The 17820-nt window shown below is 34.4% G+C and overlaps 1 protein-coding gene across 1 annotated transcript in view; it reads right to left on the bottom strand.

The window, feature by feature from the left end:
• Nucleotides 1-16592, bottom strand: part of LOC123532713 (CD109 antigen-like) — a 45596-nt gene extending 29004 nt beyond the window's left edge. Inside the window, exons 1-18 of the mRNA XM_045314264.2 lie at nt 16511-16592; nt 15758-15864; nt 15015-15175; nt 13676-13701; nt 13012-13180; nt 12069-12139; nt 11014-11151; nt 10152-10191; nt 9595-9679; nt 9144-9258; nt 7315-7479; nt 6809-6898; nt 5669-5872; nt 5271-5372; nt 4212-4280; nt 2006-2203; nt 1347-1496; nt 1041-1118 (exon numbers count right to left, since the gene is read on the bottom strand). Of these exons, the coding sequence (XP_045170199.2) occupies nt 1041-1118; nt 1347-1496; nt 2006-2203; nt 4212-4280; nt 5271-5372; nt 5669-5872; nt 6809-6898; nt 7315-7479; nt 9144-9258; nt 9595-9679; nt 10152-10191; nt 11014-11151; nt 12069-12139; nt 13012-13180; nt 13676-13701; nt 15015-15175; nt 15758-15822 (1926 nt within the window). The 5' untranslated portion in view covers nt 15823-15864; nt 16511-16592. The remainder of the gene's footprint in view (nt 1-1040; nt 1119-1346; nt 1497-2005; nt 2204-4211; nt 4281-5270; nt 5373-5668; nt 5873-6808; nt 6899-7314; nt 7480-9143; nt 9259-9594; nt 9680-10151; nt 10192-11013; nt 11152-12068; nt 12140-13011; nt 13181-13675; nt 13702-15014; nt 15176-15757; nt 15865-16510) is intronic.
• Between the last annotated feature and the right edge of the window lie 1228 nt (nt 16593-17820).

Raw genomic sequence — 17820 nt, 5'->3', positions numbered from 1 at the left:
TCTGGAACCCATAATAGAATCTGGCCAGTTCAAGAAAGGAACCAAGATCTCGTGGTGATACAAGTTGTGTGCCAGTTTGGTAAAATTCAAGTCATAAATAAAGCTGCTATTGTGCAGACAAGGTCAAATAGCTAATTTTGGCCCTTTCAGGGGCCATAACTCTGGAACCCATGATGGGATCTGGCCAGTTCAAGAAAGGAACCGTGACCTTATGGTGATAGAAGTTGTGTGCAAGTTTGGTTAAAATAAAATCATAAATGAAACCACTATCGTGCAGACAAGAAATTGTGGACGGACGCACGGACTGACGACGGACGAAGGGTGATCACAAAAGCTCACCTTGTCACTATGTGACAGGTGAGCTAAAACCTGACTGTTTTACATGTACAATCTAAATATCTTCAGTCGTGAACATCACCAGGTGTTATATTTTCAAATTATTACATCTTATATCAAATCAATGAAAACAAGTTCAGTTTTATACTGAAACAAATGCTCGTTATGTATGGTTATCGTGGATGTATTAGCTATATTTGATAAAAAATACGTTAGATGTGCGTCTCGTTAGTGTATTATTTTCACTGCAATCAAAAGTATTTTATGCAGTCGAAAAAACCCTTGCGCTCAATACATAGATAGTTTTGCCTTGTAACACAACATACTTATTAATACACAGAACATACGGTTTGAATACATAAATAAGAAAACTAGACGGAAATTAAAATGTACACGTATTATAATCATTACGTCAATCAATTATGAAAGTAATATATGCTTATAAAAACTTATTGTCCAAGTGGACGTATGATAAGCTTAATAACTGAAGGGGAATGCAAAAAACTATCTAGCTAGGTTTATTTATTTTTGGGTCATTACTGGAATGTCTGAGCAATAATGTGAATATATGAACAGATATTTAATCCGGGTGAAATTAACAGTATTGTACTTTTTTTCAGCAATCAGCAATATAAAACAATAAGATATTTAGTGTATATAACCACATTCTCAAAGTGATAATCGTTCGATGTTTTTTTCCATACCTTTAGTACTCTTTGAGGATCATGAAGTGCACTTGAGTCTGAAGAGGAATGGGACGCAAGTTTCAGTGACGCTATAACCTGTAATCAGATTGAAAAAGACTAATTAATTTTTGTTTATATCCGCTGGAAAAGTGGAATAGGCATACTAGAACAAACGCCTGAACAGCACGAACTAAAAATGCTCAAAAGATAATATAAATCATACAAATATGAAAACGTTTCATAGACGGTATCGAATATCAATTAACATTTACTAAACTGCATCGATATGATCAGATTAATCTAATGTTCAAATTCTATATTTACGTCGGCTTGTGTGACATCATTTCCGGACGCCAGTAACAATACACTCTGGTCAACAGCCAGGAGGTTTACTAGAGATTGAGGATCACTGGTTACTGAGAGGCTCACATTTTCTCCAGGTTCAGCTGTACCTTTGTCAAATGATAAAGCGACCTACAGAAAACAAATGTTAAATTAATCCATTTTTCATGTGACACAAACGACAGAATCAGGTTGAAATTCGTGATATTTCAGGGGATATTATAGCAACGTAGCAGCACATATAGATAAACCATTCCGAAATTATTAAATTGGGCACAGACATTGCGTTTTACCACAAAATTATAGAACTGTCAATTATCTAATTGTTTTTCTGTTAACACTACAATATAGTCATTTCTAATGCTGGATAAGTTTTGTACAAACAACCATATTCAAGACTGATGTATGTTTTTAAAGTCACACAATATTTAAAAAATAAATATCCAATCACTCTATCATAACTAAAAGGAAATGTATCCAGGAACTTGACAAAGCAACTATCTGATTTCTAAAGTAATAGTGGTTATTTTTAATGTTTAGAATAAAATCTCTTTTAAATTTTTGAATTTAGAATTGACTATGGAAATAATTTTCTTGCTTTTATCATTGTACTTATATCATCAAAAATACTCCGGCTTTACCTTGTTCTTGAATTTATTTGAATCCTCCTTTACATCAAAATAAAGAGCATCAGCGTTCCATACGTCGGTGTGGAAATAATAAACAACAATCTTTCCAAAAGGTTTCATCTTGTCGGTAACGGAAAACGACAACTGCACCGTACTTGACACATTGTCGTACAGATATCCGGAATGGACCATACGATTGTTTGCAATTACCTGTTTCACAAGATGTGCATAACTATTGTCTTTAATAAATAACATGGACAAAAGCTCAACAAGTCAAGCAACAAGTAACGAAGGCAGTCACTCATACAGAACTGCACATGTAGATGTAAATATATGCATGCAATAAAATTTGTAAAAGATTCCTTGGAAGCATAGAATGCAACTAAAAAGAATACTAGTAATAGCAGACTCGGTTTGACTATATATATTCATGAGAGGTAATGAAATGTGAAACACCTCTCACGCCCCTAGCACCGGCTTAAGCAGAAATTAATTACACATCCATTGAATGGACTCCATGATTCCAAGGGACTAGAAAATAAAGACTCCAAGAAAACCAACTAAGCACGTATATACAAGAACACAATCGAATGCAATAATTTTCGCAGAACGTAAAAAGAGACATATGCATACATACAGAAATAACACAGCGAGACACCGCCTTAGAACGGACAGGAGTTATACCGGCGCTAAACCACATTAGTTATCCCCCAGCATGTTTCAAAATAAGTGTTGTCATTCTGTTGTAATACAGTATTCTTGCTATTGCATAATAATTGAGTTCTCTAGTAATCTATAACTTTTCCTCACTTTCTGCAAAAAATGCGTTCACACATTTTGAAAATCGTTTTGCTTGTTTCTTTTTCAATTTCAAAAGTAAATAAACACGAAATGTATTGTGGAATGCAAACAGTTCATTCTGAGTTATATAAACTGATATTCTATTATACTGTATTTGATAATAAAAATTTTGTTTGGACAAAAGTTTACGAATTTATATACAATTAAATACCTATGGAAAGAATGGCAGTTGCTTCGTCATCATATTTATAGACAAAATTCAGTGTAACAGTAAAAGAACAATATAACTCTATAGTGGACAATAAGTGAAATGTTATAGTAAGTCATCTCGAGAATACCCGAGAATAAGGCGCAACGTAATAGGCAAGTATCTATAAAGCATGGAGATAGTGTAAGGTGTTATGCGCTATCTTCGCATTGGGATGGATACTATCAGATGCAAGGGATATTGTGATTCCACTCAGCTGTTTGAAGTCTTAAAACAATCACAAATAGACATGGACTTTAGAGTCAAACGACTACGCAAACAGTATTATTTGGAAGTGTGCGGAAAATAAACATGTGTGAGTGTGTAGGTTAGTGATAATTTCTTTTGGTTAAACTTCTGAACGTGTTTTGGCGGTGCCCGATTGTTGATTTTTTCCAGCTTATGTGTGTGCGTTTGTTTACATGTGCGTCTGTGTGTCTTGGGCGGTGCCCTGCAGTGTTGTTATTTATTATTTGTATGTTTATCTATGTAATTTAGTTATGTGTGTGTGTGTGTGTGTGTGTGTGTGTGTGTGTGCGTGCGTGCGTGCGTGTGTGTGTGTGTGTCTTTTGTGCATGAGTGTCTGCACTGTTGTGGTTTACGTTGAAGGGTAACTGTGATTAAGGAACGTAGCATTCTCTCTTGAATATTCATCCTTGTTCCTCTTTTCCCTTTCACCCCTCCCCACCATCCACCTCCTTTTTTCTACCCTCTACCCCTCCCCCTTTTTTCTATATTTTGCATGAAATTAAAATGTACTTGTTGGATTTTTGAAGCAACTCGTCTATTATATTTTTCCGTTACAGCTTCTTTTAATTGTGGGCCTACTTTGCAAATGCGTGGCTCTGAGGCTGTGTTTGTGGTGCTCTGTGCTCCTTACCTATTACCTTTTGCGTTGAGTTACGACATACATTGTAAATTTGCATTTCGTTATGTCTAAGAATATAGCAATGCATTATCACGAGTTCCCCAATAGCGTTTAGAAATTATAAGAACACATAGGAGATATCAGTCAAATAAATTTGGTCACATCTTAAAAGCATTTTATATGACGAAAACGGCTGAAAATATTTTTCATAAATGTTTAAACTTCGTGAATCTTAGTAAACGTTTTCATTTCCCTAATAAACGAAGTAATATTTGCCACATAAGTAAAAAACGTTGACCTACCGCATAGAAAACTGGAATATGACTGATTCCGTCAGCCCTCCTAACATCAAATATTGCACCCTTTCCTACCTATAGAATGGACAAACAATAACACATAACACAGGAAATGTAAATAATCATCTTCAAATAAAGCATGTGGATGAACATGCTTTTATGTCTATTTTGCTAAAAAACATAAAGAAAGCAAACGATCAGCAATTTAGAGTGAAATTAATACAAGAAGTTTGGTACTGAGGCCGTTGAACCGTAATGACCATCGGCTACTTCTGTGCGATATTATATCGTCCGTATGCGAGATCCGTACTATTTGGCCATTTGACACAGTAAATTGTTTTTTGTAACAACCAGAGAATGCAGATATCGCATACGGACAGCATGTAACTAAACGGAACATGCCAAATTGTCATTACGGGTCCATTAGTTTAAGGTATCCGATCCACAAATAGGTAAATTTTGATGCATGGTGACCCCATGTTTGTTGGGTGTCATTTGAAAGAGTTGTGTCTGCTGAATAAGAATTAATAAATAAGTTGACCATAAATAATATGCAAGAGTCATTTCAGTCATGCTTTTTGACTGCGAAATGAAAAATTGTACACTGTAATAACTGGATTTCTGTTGAAGTATCATTGAAAACTATAAAGTAAGAAAATAAAAATTCTATAACATATTTTTTTGTCATGTAATTTATATTTTCTTTTTCAGTAGACAATACATTTTCAAATGATACCAAAATTATATGAGCTTATCAGGTATCAATATTTGATATATTTTAATAGTACTGCTATATAGAACTTGCTTATTTGTGGATCGGGTACCTTAAACATTAAATCCTTCCCATTGACGTGTCCAAACAAAAGCGCGTTACTTATCGCCGTACATCAATTGTTATAGTGGTTTGATGAATCAAACAAAATGTTTTATACAAGTCTCTGGTATAATGTCCGCTACTGAAGTCAATTTAAAAATCTCATTATTAAAAATATACATACTTCTACATTTGTTACTGAAGAAGCAATAGGCATAAATCATACCAAATAAAATAGATATAACACTTACTGTAATTGAAGAAGAGTTCTGGGATAGCTGTATATTGCCTTCATCCATTAACCAGTACGGTTTGTTTACATTAAGTGTAGAGGTAAGGCCTTGATAAAATACCTTTAAAATGAAACCAAGTTTGTTCAGTAAGGAATGAAACCTGTAGTTTGTTGAGACTCATTGTAGTGTTTCGCTAACCCCTTGGAAAAAAGTCTTTCAAATGAAAACAAAAATTGTTTACATTGCGTGTAGAGGTAAGACCTTGAAATGAAAGAAAAGAAGCACCACTTAAATCACTTTATGCACACACAAAAGCAAGCATAAATATCCAGCAGACCGAGTTATTGTTGCCTTCATTAAATACTTATTACAGAGACACAGGACTATTAGAACGCTTTACTATTTATGAGACACACCTCTAAATGTAGAGAAGTTGCATTCACTGGCGGATCTACCGAAACTTCCAGGACACCAGTTGGTGGAGGGGCGTATGTTTGTTCAGCGAGGTACTGAGCCCGATACCTGTACAAGGTGGAGTCGTAGAACTTCACATAGCTCACAAGCCGAACATCCTTAGTGCTGGATATAATTGGGTTACCATTTGCCTGTGTAAGTGTTACCTGTACAATGCATTGATGATATTTATTACTAACTTACAAAAGTATATAATAATGATACAATTTTTAATTTACTTTTGTCTCAAACACGACGAAAGATCAATATATTAGGTTTAAAAACATAATTTGTGAATGCATTGATGCTCGTATAACGGATGTCCCAAAGGGTCTACTTATACTCCACAGTGTAGTGATTAATACTCTACATGAAATGGTCAAATTATATTAAATATTCTAATATGCTTGTCTCTGTTAAAACACGCTTACGCTAGAATGACGTCACGTTAACGTGCGGTGACGTCAAAGTTTTTGTTGCGACCAAGAAAGAGCGCTACTATATTTTATCTACTGTTTTAGATTAAAGGCATATAAGAATTGAAATAATTTATAGCAAAACCGTGTTTTAACACTATTTATACACTCGGGCGGTAATACGTCGTACAAATAATTTCACGAGGGCTGCGCCCTCGTGAAATTATTACGCCCGACGTATAACTGTCCATCGAGTGTTAAAGCACTCTTTTTCTATAAATTATTTCTTAAATTTTGTCACTTACACATTGTTTGCAAACAGCATGAAGAACAAAAATGTTATCTCGATTTGGTACAATCCTACATTCTAAATCGAAAGTAGTACCAGTCACAGTTTCGCAAAATTATGAGAATGACTTATCAAAATATCTAAATGAATGAACAGAGATAGAGATCAATCTGTTAATTCAAGAGCTATTTGTCACATGCAGCAATATGAATAACAAAGTCATGTGAGACAACCAATCAGTGGTGTTTCATTTTAACATCACACGTTGAAATATAATGAAGGCACTATACTAAAAGTCAAACTAATTGCACCTTTCCTAAGTCCATCTTACAAATAATTAAAACATACTTTTATGAATATCAGCTGATTTCAAAGAAGCAGCGATGTATCTTACTTACATGTCCAATATAAGGCAGTCCTGGTTTAAAGAAGGACATACTGGAAGAATGATCAAATCCTATTTTGTATGGTTCCTTGTAGAACAAAACCTAAAGAGATAAATTTTACTCATAAAGTGGACAATATACTATAATGCATCTTCTTCGAAAACACAAGATAAGATATACGATCTTGTCCCTTTGAAACTATGTTATTTTAGTAATATTTGTATTCTTTCTACTATAATACTCATTGTGATTACTTCTCACATGTTTGATAGGTTTCTAACGCAAGAACCCACCTAGAAACGAAACAAACATTCAAGATGATTTGAGAAAAGTTTGTAATACACAATCATTCAAAAAAGAATGTGGATCCTTTGTCATGAGGAGAGGAATACCACACAATGACGTCATCAAAACAATACGTTGTAGTATTAGTCTAAAGGGAGAAATCAATTTGTTGGTAATTATAATAAATTAAGATATCTAAGTTACGTTGTACCTTTTTCCAAACACATACAAACCTGAGCTGATGCGTTTCTTGTTATGTTGTTTATACTTTCTGTGACAGAGGCTTTAATCTGTAGGTGGTATCCTGCTAACTTTTCAACAAGTGGTTGATATGAGTTCGGATCAACTTCGTTAGTAATTCGGCTGAATGGAACAGTGAATTTTGCCTCCCCGTTTATCTGTAGACAATAAAATCTATAGGATCGTTTGGAAGGGTAGAATGCAAAATAATATCAGACTCGTTTTTTCCGAGTTATAACGTTCCAATGATGTCACTCTACTGTAACCGTTTGTTCATTCTTCAGGAGTTCAGAGAAAATTTAAGAATCCATTGTTTATTTATAAAGCGTTTTGTTTTCAAATTGTCGTAAACTATCTACCCAGGTATCGAACTCGCGAACCCTAGATTCATAATCGTGTGTGGCGAACACGCTAATTAAAGGGTAAAGAAAATTCTTTCCCAATAATCGTTTTATTGTATAGACAAAATTAGATAACTTAGTTCTATCCCTAAATAGCATATGCACCTATTACAGTCATTGAACATTAATTAACAATCCATTAAGACTGATAAAATATGAAATGTTTAAGTGCCTCTAAAGTTTAGTGAATAATGTAAAAGACCTCTTTATACCCAGATATAATAAAATGCCGTATTTTCGAACCATAACAACTATTTGCATTTTAATCAAAATCTTATTCGATTAATTTATATTTCTTACTTTTGTGATGTGTTTCTTTTCTTTATCTTACAGACGTTTTTCTGGTTGTTGCTGAGTGATAGGCTTTGAAAAACGCAACATTAACGGTTCGAACCTACAAGCTTGATGAAGTTGGCTCGTTACTCTCAGATAACCCTAATGCGGGCTAAGCTAATACCCACATCATGATAAAGTGTGTTCAACATCAAACTTAATAACATAGACTGAAGTAAAATAACTTTCACAAGTGAAAATAGATTTGTTCTTGACATAACTATATGTAATGTACCAATCAATTCCGAGTGGATATTACAGATATTATGTTGAGGAAATATATGCGGTTTTATGGTTTAGTCTTTAAAGAATGTAACTGAAATTCGTTTTGTTTTGAAAAAACTTCCATAAATTGTGTTCAGGTCAGAGAAAGCATTCGTAACTATAGATTCGAGAATAATACTGCACTCAACCCTTCCGATCTCTTTCGATAATGTTCACGATTCAACAGTAACTCTTGTTGTTTTTTTTATATGCAAACTCAATTTAAACATATCTCTTTTTCTTAATAAATAGCAAAGCATGTATCGGTAAGATTTTTTCATCCTGACAATTGCAACTTGTACCATACACAAGTTTATAGTTTTCCAAGCTGAAAGGCCTGACAATACCTGGCAGGTGACCAATTATCAGTTTATATTTACAAACTGAGGTTGTCAATCACAAAATGGAGATTCTAAGCTCTTAAAGGTCCAATACTAAGGAAAGTGAACATTTTAATTTCTTTTAAAAAGCACAGAAACTATTTCAGTTTATTGGAAAATGAAAGTTCGTATGTAGAAATTCGAAATAAATCGCAGTATATGTACAATTATTTTTCTATGAAGTATGAAGAAAGTTAAAAAGACCTGGGGGGTCATTCTGTCGATTCATGGAAATTTCAACATAATACACATACATTTCTTTGAGTTCCAAAGACCTTCTGTAAATTTTGACCTGCCAATCTTCATTATTTAGTGTCTTGCAGAAGTCTATGCACTGGCTATGAAATAAATTGCCAACTCACTTTCCCTTAGTAATGGACCTTTAAGGACTTAGAAATAAAGACATATTTTACAACACTGAATAAGAGTACAATATACACTTACATCAAAGGCGGCTTCTACCATGACTTCATCACCATGGTACTTCCACGGAGTATTACGGTAGTCAATATCAGCATACAACTTCACAGTTCCTATTACAGGCTTGCCGTATGTGTACCTGTAAGAATACAGCTGAGTCAGGAAAACACAGGAATACCTATGTCAAGATTCATATTTGGTCCGCAGACTTTCTGCCTGTATACTGCAACTAATTAAGATATGGTCCTAACTTTTAAATATTATCATATTTTCATCTTAATATTCTCTTTCAAGGAATAGACATATATATATATAGTAAAACGTTAACATCCCATGGCTTTTGTTGTTAAACTTCTACGCAAACAAACTCAAAAACATCATAAATTCTACATTAAACTACTGTTACGTACTTGACATTTCTTACTTATCTTCATATACAGTCTCTCGTCAACATAGTTAGAAGAACTGTCCTTACTTGGCTTTGACTGTGCCGTGCATTTCTTTGTCTGTAGTAACGACAAATGGGGGTAATTCGACGCTTACGTGGAATTTTGGCAGTACTGAAACATATTAAGCATGAACTATAGAACGTGGTATCTTTGCAAACAGTACATTTACTAATCGAGCATACTCAATTTTGACACGTGTTACCAAAATTATTTACCGGCAACAAGGAACCTAGTACAGACGGTTTGTAAGCAATTGCCCGTCTGCGTTCAAAAATATGTGTGCAAAAAGAATTTGTACTACACACCTTTTGGTCGTAAACAACAATAAGGACTGGTTAAGGTTGCTGAATTTAAATGATTTGCCTCTCATCTCAAATGGTCTGACTTTACCTCGCCTGTGGATGGTCGAGGGTTCATTCCTGGCACTAGCCAGTGCCATGAAAAAATTCTCGGATGGACACCAGTGTCTTCGTCTGCCGTTAGCGCTAGATATTCGGCGTCGGCATGATTTTATATCTCAATCAATCTTCAATACTTCTACTCATATGCATTACTTTAAATAGGACTATACTAATGGTTGTACCGTATTTATCCACTGTGAAATATTTATCTTCTGATGCAAACTGAAAGATCAAAAATGCAATATCAATAATTCTTATACATAAATACTGTATAATATATGTTTTTTTACAAAAATGCGAGATGTACCAAAGCATAATGCAGCTATATCAGAACGATATATCTTTGAGGATAACATCCATGTATTACATCACAGATAACATCCATGTATTACATCACAGATAACATCCATGTATTACATAACAGATAACATCTATGTATTACATCCATGTATTACATCACAGATAACATCCATGTATTACATCACAGATAACATCCATGTATTACATCACAGATAACATCCATGTATTACATCCATGTATTACATCACAGATAACATCCATGTATTACATCACAGATAACTAACGGATTTTCAAAAGATACGCATAGTCTTAGAATCTAGGAAAATGTATATTGCCCGTCAGTTCCATTGTGCCATTTTATGATAGTAAACATGAAACGTAAACTAGTAACTGTCGTTTTTTCCTTTATCTATTTAAACACAAATGGTAATTCGCAAACTGGTATGAGAATAAAATATTTGTTTGCTGATTTAAACTAGTAATTTAAGTTTTAATTAGCACACAAAGTCACTATAATAGTAAAACCAGTTTCTCATTAAAAGGTTTTATTTCAATAAAAGGTTCTGCTGCACAAATTATACAAATTATCATGTTTTACAATGCTATGTAGTTAAAATTTGATATAAATGTGTAATGCTTTCAAGAAAACGTAATGAACAGATCAACCAATCAAATTCTTTTTAATATTTCACATTCAAATCTGATAAAGGTATTTTCAAGAAACTTTGAAAGCAGAATACATACCAAATGTTCATTTGTACTGACTGTAATTTTCCACTTTCCCAGAACAGGTTCAGTGTCCATTATAAGAGAATCTTCAACAACGCCATACGTCGTATCTGATACATTCGTCATTTTCTTCATTTGGTTGCCTTTTGGGTCCTTTATTTAATAATAATCAATTGTCTATTTTGTAAAATATCACTTTATATTGCTAACATGTCTAATACCCATTTTATGCAACAATCAATTTTAGAGTGTCCGCTTAGCTAAATAGGGTTAGAGCAGAACTACGGATCACGGAATCGCCAGTTCGATTCCGGGCGGGCTGTATGTATTTGGTGAAGATTTGATAAAATACATTGTGTCTGAAATCATTCGTCCTTCACCTCTGATTATTGTGGAAAAGTTGGCAGTCACTTGCAGAGAACAGGTTTTTACTCGTACAGAATCCATGAACACTGGTTAGGTTAACTGTCCGCTAATACATCATTAAAATACTGTTGACAAACGGCGTTAAACCCAAAATAAAAAAAATAAGTGTTACAGAAAGGTAAACTGTATTCCTTGCAACTTTTCGCTAAATTTACAACAGATAACTGTTTATGAATAAATATCTTTGGTAACATAAGAAACAAAAATCACTTTCCGAGTAAATGTTTAAATTGTTTTAATTTTTACTTGTATCTATGCTTGTGACAGCGCAGCGACTTTCTTGTTCTTTTTAAAGTACATGTAGAGTTATAAACGTTTTGTGTAAGTCAAATTCTCTGCGCTTCCTGGATATCTACCCTTACTTTTTATTTTGATAAGCATAATCATATTTAAATTTTATTTCACAATTTCTGAAACCACATGACACGGTACTTTTTTTGGACAGTCTTTTTACAGAACTAAAGGGATAGAAATTATAGAATATAGTTTCGAAAACGTCTTTTTAGTTTTTGTAGTAATTGTACGATGTAATTCAGTTGTAGGAGACAGCCTACTGCCTACTTGTAATAATAATGAGCATTATACATTTACATTCAAGCGTAATAATTCCATAACTGAACTATATTATATAATATCATACTTACATAGACAGATATGTTGAATTGACCAGTGTAAACCATCATATCGGATGAAATTCCAAATGTTCGAAAACGAACTGAAATGAATATCGGGGAGCTTTGTGAAGTAACACATTGTTTGAATTTGCAACTCAGTATTTCAATACCAGATGTACTTACGGGCAAATAAAGAGGATGAAAATCAATTTTAACATACTATTAATATGTACACTTAATGATGAAAACATCAAATGAATCACTGCACTGCCATTAAATAAGTTGGCTATTTTCTGTATTCTACAAATATATCTCTGTATAATGGTAAAGAGTCTCCCTTACTTTTCCTTTTTGTTCAAATTAGCGCGTTTAAAGTTATTCCAATATTGTTCGGTGTAATATGATAATCATACAAATACCACATTGCTTTGAAATAGGCAGTTATATCGTCACTAAGTAAATCCTGTCACAGCTCGATGTTGACTATATATACTGTAGCAGTCAAAGCAATGTGACATATATATATATATAGTTTTATATTTTAACTGGGAAAGAGAAAAGACCTCGTCTGTTCCATCTTTTTTCCGGAAATGAATGTTCGAAATTACGTTCTTTGATCTTATCTTGACCCGGGTAGAAACCAGGACCATTAATTTATGTTGTAGAGAACTTGTGGTGCAGTCTATTTGTTTAAATAATATTGGGCCAAATCTAAAAGCAATCAGGAAATCCAGTTGGATGGATTGTGGGGGGGGGGGGGGGGGGGGGGGGGGGCAATCGAATACAAGGAAATCGCTATAGAATCCTGATATTAACAACATCTATGATCAAAATGATGGGATAAAATTGTTCGAATCGGTACACTTGCTTTGAAAGCTGAGTGTGAAGATTTCACAAGTCAGTGTTTTAGAATAAGTTCTTTATGTATAAGAAGTAAACGGATGAAATGAAAAAAAAAGAAAAGAATTTATACCTGTCTGTCCCGGTTTATAGATGCCTTTGTCTGTCTGTATATGAATTGCAAACTTTTCTGGCATAGATCCCGAGTCGTAATGAATGATACCATGCTCTTGGAAATATACTCCACTTAAACCGTTGATAAGCAGAGTGTATGTGTTTGGATCATCCCCTGTGCTCGGTACCTGTTTTAGAATTTTAGGGTGTAAGGATGTTAATTTATGTATACTGCAGCAAAAAATAATGAAACACATATTTTCGAAAGATGCGCATTATCTGCGTTCTGGAACTGGACGAAATATAAAGAGGATATTACACGAGTGTCTTTCCATATTGAATTTATTCCACGAGTTTAATAAGTTCAATGTAGAAAGACATAAATGTAACATTTTTCTTATCATATATAAACTTTTCCTGCTGAAACATCACACTTTCGCCGTTCTTTACCTGTCATGGACCAAGTCAATTCGACAAACATCTGTAATCAAGACGATAACATCAAAGCTTTATTATACTAGGATATTACTAAATTTGTGTATTTTTATTTACTCTAAAGACGTCAAACATGTAATAAAATATATCATGTAATGATAAAACACTTAATATTCAAATAAACATTGTCTTAATTAAAATCACATTTTATTTATGTATTATAATATGCAAGGTGTAAAGATACATACCTGTAACTGCAAGATTTCCGACTTGGCTGAAATGAAATAAGCATAAGGAAGCTATTTGATTGTCGTTGAAAAAGAGATCGTTATGAATTATGAATTTGATTAAAGTCTAATTAAAACATTTTCTAAATAATTTTAAAAATTGTATAGTCAGTTCGAAAACCTTGTCCACTGCATTAAGTGTAGACATGTCACATTGCTAAAAAAGATAATAGGTAAGGGTAGATTTCTCGGAAGCACAGAGCGCTAAAACCAGGGCCTCAGAGCCACGCTTTTGCAAAATAGGCCCACAACAGAAAAGCTCTAACGTAAAAAATATAGACGGATTGCTTCAAAAACCTAACAAGTACATACAAATTTATACCAATTATAGATAGAGGGGGAAGAACGTGGTAAGGGATAGAAAGGGGGTGGAGGAGAAGGGGAAAGTAGAACAAGGATGAATACACAAAGGGAATGGTACGCACCTTAATCTCAGTTACTCTACAACGTAAACCACAACCACATCCTAACTAACATAGACACGACAGATACAAGAACACTCTAGGACACCGCTTTAGATACTCAAGCACACAAACGCACACCTATTAGCAGGAAAAAAATCGTGTACCGCCTTAGGATTCCGGCAGCCAAATAAAGGGGGTTGAGTGTCACGAAAACTTACTCATAGTAAAGAGGGATGGGATTCTAAAAACGGTGTAGCGCAAATGCAAGGGGAAAGGAGGTGGCGAAAGGAGGGTTGAAGAGGAGGATAAAAAACTCTTACAACAATCAAGACAACAGACGCAACAGAAAATGCAAGACAGACAGAAAACGAGTTGGGGCACCGCCTTGGAACGGTCAGTAACATATATAAAGGAAACTGGGTGTTTAAACGCATTTAAGGCATGCTAACCTCGCACTTACCCTATTCTCAACAACTTAGACAACACAGTGTATATAAAATCCCCGCTGAGAAAAGGCTCTAACATTAGGGGAAAATACCAGATTAATTAAGTAAAACATAAAATTAAGGTAAATCTTATAATTACACCAATGTACCAAACAACTTCTCTGAAATCAGAGCTCCAAGAGCCTGCCTAAAGAGTTCTCTTAGTCTATGAAGTGATACTGATTACGTGGAATAAAGCAGAAAAAGTGAAAACTGCACAGGTCGCTCAACACGACAGAAACGAAAACGGTGCGGGCTCGGTTTGACTGAGCCTGTTCATGGACGGTAGTAGAAATATATGCTACAAACCACGCCCTCTAGCCCGGGTTGAGCAAAACTCAACATTTACACATGCTACAAGTACAAAAATCAATTTAGAAACATCCGCAGATGATTTAAGTTCATCAGTACCTTCCTTGAATGTATGTAGAAGAGTGGCCACGCTATGATGGTCGTCACGTATCAAGTCAACCTGTACCTCGACATCTACTCCGGAAGTGTTGTAGAAAGTAAAGGTCAGGGGTAGGGGCGTTCCCGGGGTGAATTTATCAGGTATAACAATCCAGTGGGTTCTATAAAAAACGAAAAAGAAAAGATTTTTGAGATAAGCGAAGTAAGTTAAATTTAAACGAGTTTTTTTAATACACTATTTAAATCATATGGTATAGTTTTTCGACTTCAAAATAATATTTTATTAATCATTGTGCGTGTGTGCGTGCGTGGTGTGTGTTGGAGAGGAGAGAGAGGAGAGAGAGAGAGGAGAGAGAGAAGAGGAGAGAGAGAGGAGAGAGAGAGAGGGGGGGGGGGGGTCATTATAAAATTAGGTATTTTGTGGTAGCACATTTTGAATTCCAATTGTGATTACTTGTTGTTAGATCATTTTAAAAAGCTGAACATATTGTAACTGTTTAAGTCATTTGAATTGTAAAACATAGGGAAATCATTTAAATAGGTACGTTCAAAACGTCAAAATTAATTTTTGCAACATAATTATAATATCGTAAAATTCAAAATGCTCACAATACACATGTATCGTTTTTATTACATTTAAAAGGACGCAAACTTTCAGTATTTGCTTTCAATTTATTAGATGTTTATGCTTCAATGAAAACTGGTACATAAATTCGTGAAATTATAATTTATTCAATACTTGCCCTGCAGCAGCCACAGATGACGCACACAGAGTTTTAACCAGGCATAACAACGTCACACCTATCATATTAACGCTTTCTCTTTTTCACAATGTTAATAATCGGTTTTCCTGTAAATCAAATTAAAACATTTATATCATCAGGCAATTATGGAATAGAAATTTATTTCGTACTATATTTTGAGGACAAAGAGCAATATATTTCAGCAGAATAGGTTCACATTGGCTTGTTTCCTTTGTACAATTTCTCATTCCTAGTTGCAATAGCTTTGGCTGAGCATACGGCTTCCTTTAGGCTTATGATCCTAGACGTCAGTTCGGACCTTATTGTGGATATCGACGGGACATGGGTAGACCAAGCGGCCTTCTGTAATAGTCTAGTGTCAGAAGTCTGAACAACTAGCGGGGCATTGAAATGTCAGTGAAAATGGAAATGTGGTTCATAGTCAGTGACCTTCACCCCTCGGCCAAAGAGGCCCCTTCATAACTGTTTTTGTTACAATGTCTATAAACAGATTGCAAATGACACATCGTATTTGTTTCAATTCGTGTTCAGGAAAACATTTTATACTTCATATGTGATGTTACTAGTACATTCACAAATTAAACATGAATTGGAATTTCTCCCCTAGAGACCCGTTAAAAGATATCTAAGATAAAAGTGCATATATATATTGCATTCTTATATCCACAAAACAATTTATCAATACAATCAAAATATATTATATATTTCGATTGAGTGACATTCAAAACTTACCTTTATATTTATCCTAAGTTAGCTGTGAATGAAAATATCTGTCCTTTAGCTCCAACTTATATACTTGTGACCTACATTTAGCAGACTATCCTATGTCCGGCATTCCTAATTCTTATCTCAAAATCCGCTTCACTCTTTTGGTAGCTCTGTGGGAGGAGTGTAATAGGATGGTATGATCGTATCTCATTTCCGTAGTGTAGACTTGCTTTCAACCAAAAGCCTGCTAAATTTCTAAAATGGACAGGTCCGTCATTCAAATTAGGTAATAGAATTTATTATTTGAAGGGATGTTCAGTGACAAATTACTGAATAATAGCGAACAGTCCATGGATGTGCAGGCTGATTTTGGTCTGCAATGGTCGCAAAGCTACAATCACTTGTCTTCAGCAGGCTAAAGGTTAAACATTTTAGACTTAGGAGTTCAAAAATATTTTAATGCATCCTTGCGTAAAGAATATTAACTTATTACGCATAAGTTCTGTACCCGTTTTCAAATATTCTACATATAAACCACCAGACAAAAGTTTAAATTCTCAGTCTTAGTCTGAATGTGTGACATAAATTATATTGTTGATAAATACGGGCACAGATTCACATACATTTTTTACCAATGTTCCAACATACAGCTTTAAAACCCAAAACAAGAAACGACAACGCCGTGGAACTAGGTCTTGAACCTATGCACAAAAAATGAAAGCGATCAGTATTCAAACTAAAACTATTTGGTGACTTTCCTATTTTTAGTAACAATGACATTGACCTTGACCTAAGTGGCCCAAAATACAATCCCAACCAGTGTCTCGGGGAAGCTATATAAACACCAAATTTGCTGACTAATCCAAAGATATTAAGCGGATGACGTTCTTATCATTTTTATTTACAGTTACAACAAATGCAGTCGAAAGCCAGCTCTTTATATAAGCTTGCTATACACAATAAAATCTGGAAAGTAGATCCCTCGGAAGTACCGAGAACTAAAGATATTAAGCGGACGACGTTCTTATCATTTTTGGTTGCGGGTTTATCCCGCTACCAAAGTTAAGCGTATTTCTGACAATCATGTAGCATCTTTATTTGATTCCAAATCACATCCAAATGAATTTGTTCATGTGCTACACAAAGTAGTCCCATTCATGAACGATGCGGATGAATTATCAATGATCAAGCAGTTCTTATTCATCCTTTTTCAATTCACACTGGCCATTTAGATTATATAAGATCTGTCAATGATTAGGTATTCCAGCCCATGGTTACATCACTGACTTCTAAGGTCAGGCAGAGTTTATCTTAGATCGAGGCATATCAGTATT

The sequence above is a fragment of the Mercenaria mercenaria genome, chromosome 11 (assembly GCF_021730395.1).
Source record: "Mercenaria mercenaria strain notata chromosome 11, MADL_Memer_1, whole genome shotgun sequence".
NCBI lineage: Eukaryota > Metazoa > Mollusca > Bivalvia > Venerida > Veneridae > Mercenaria > Mercenaria mercenaria.
This window is presented reverse-complemented; position numbering and strand designations above follow the sequence as displayed.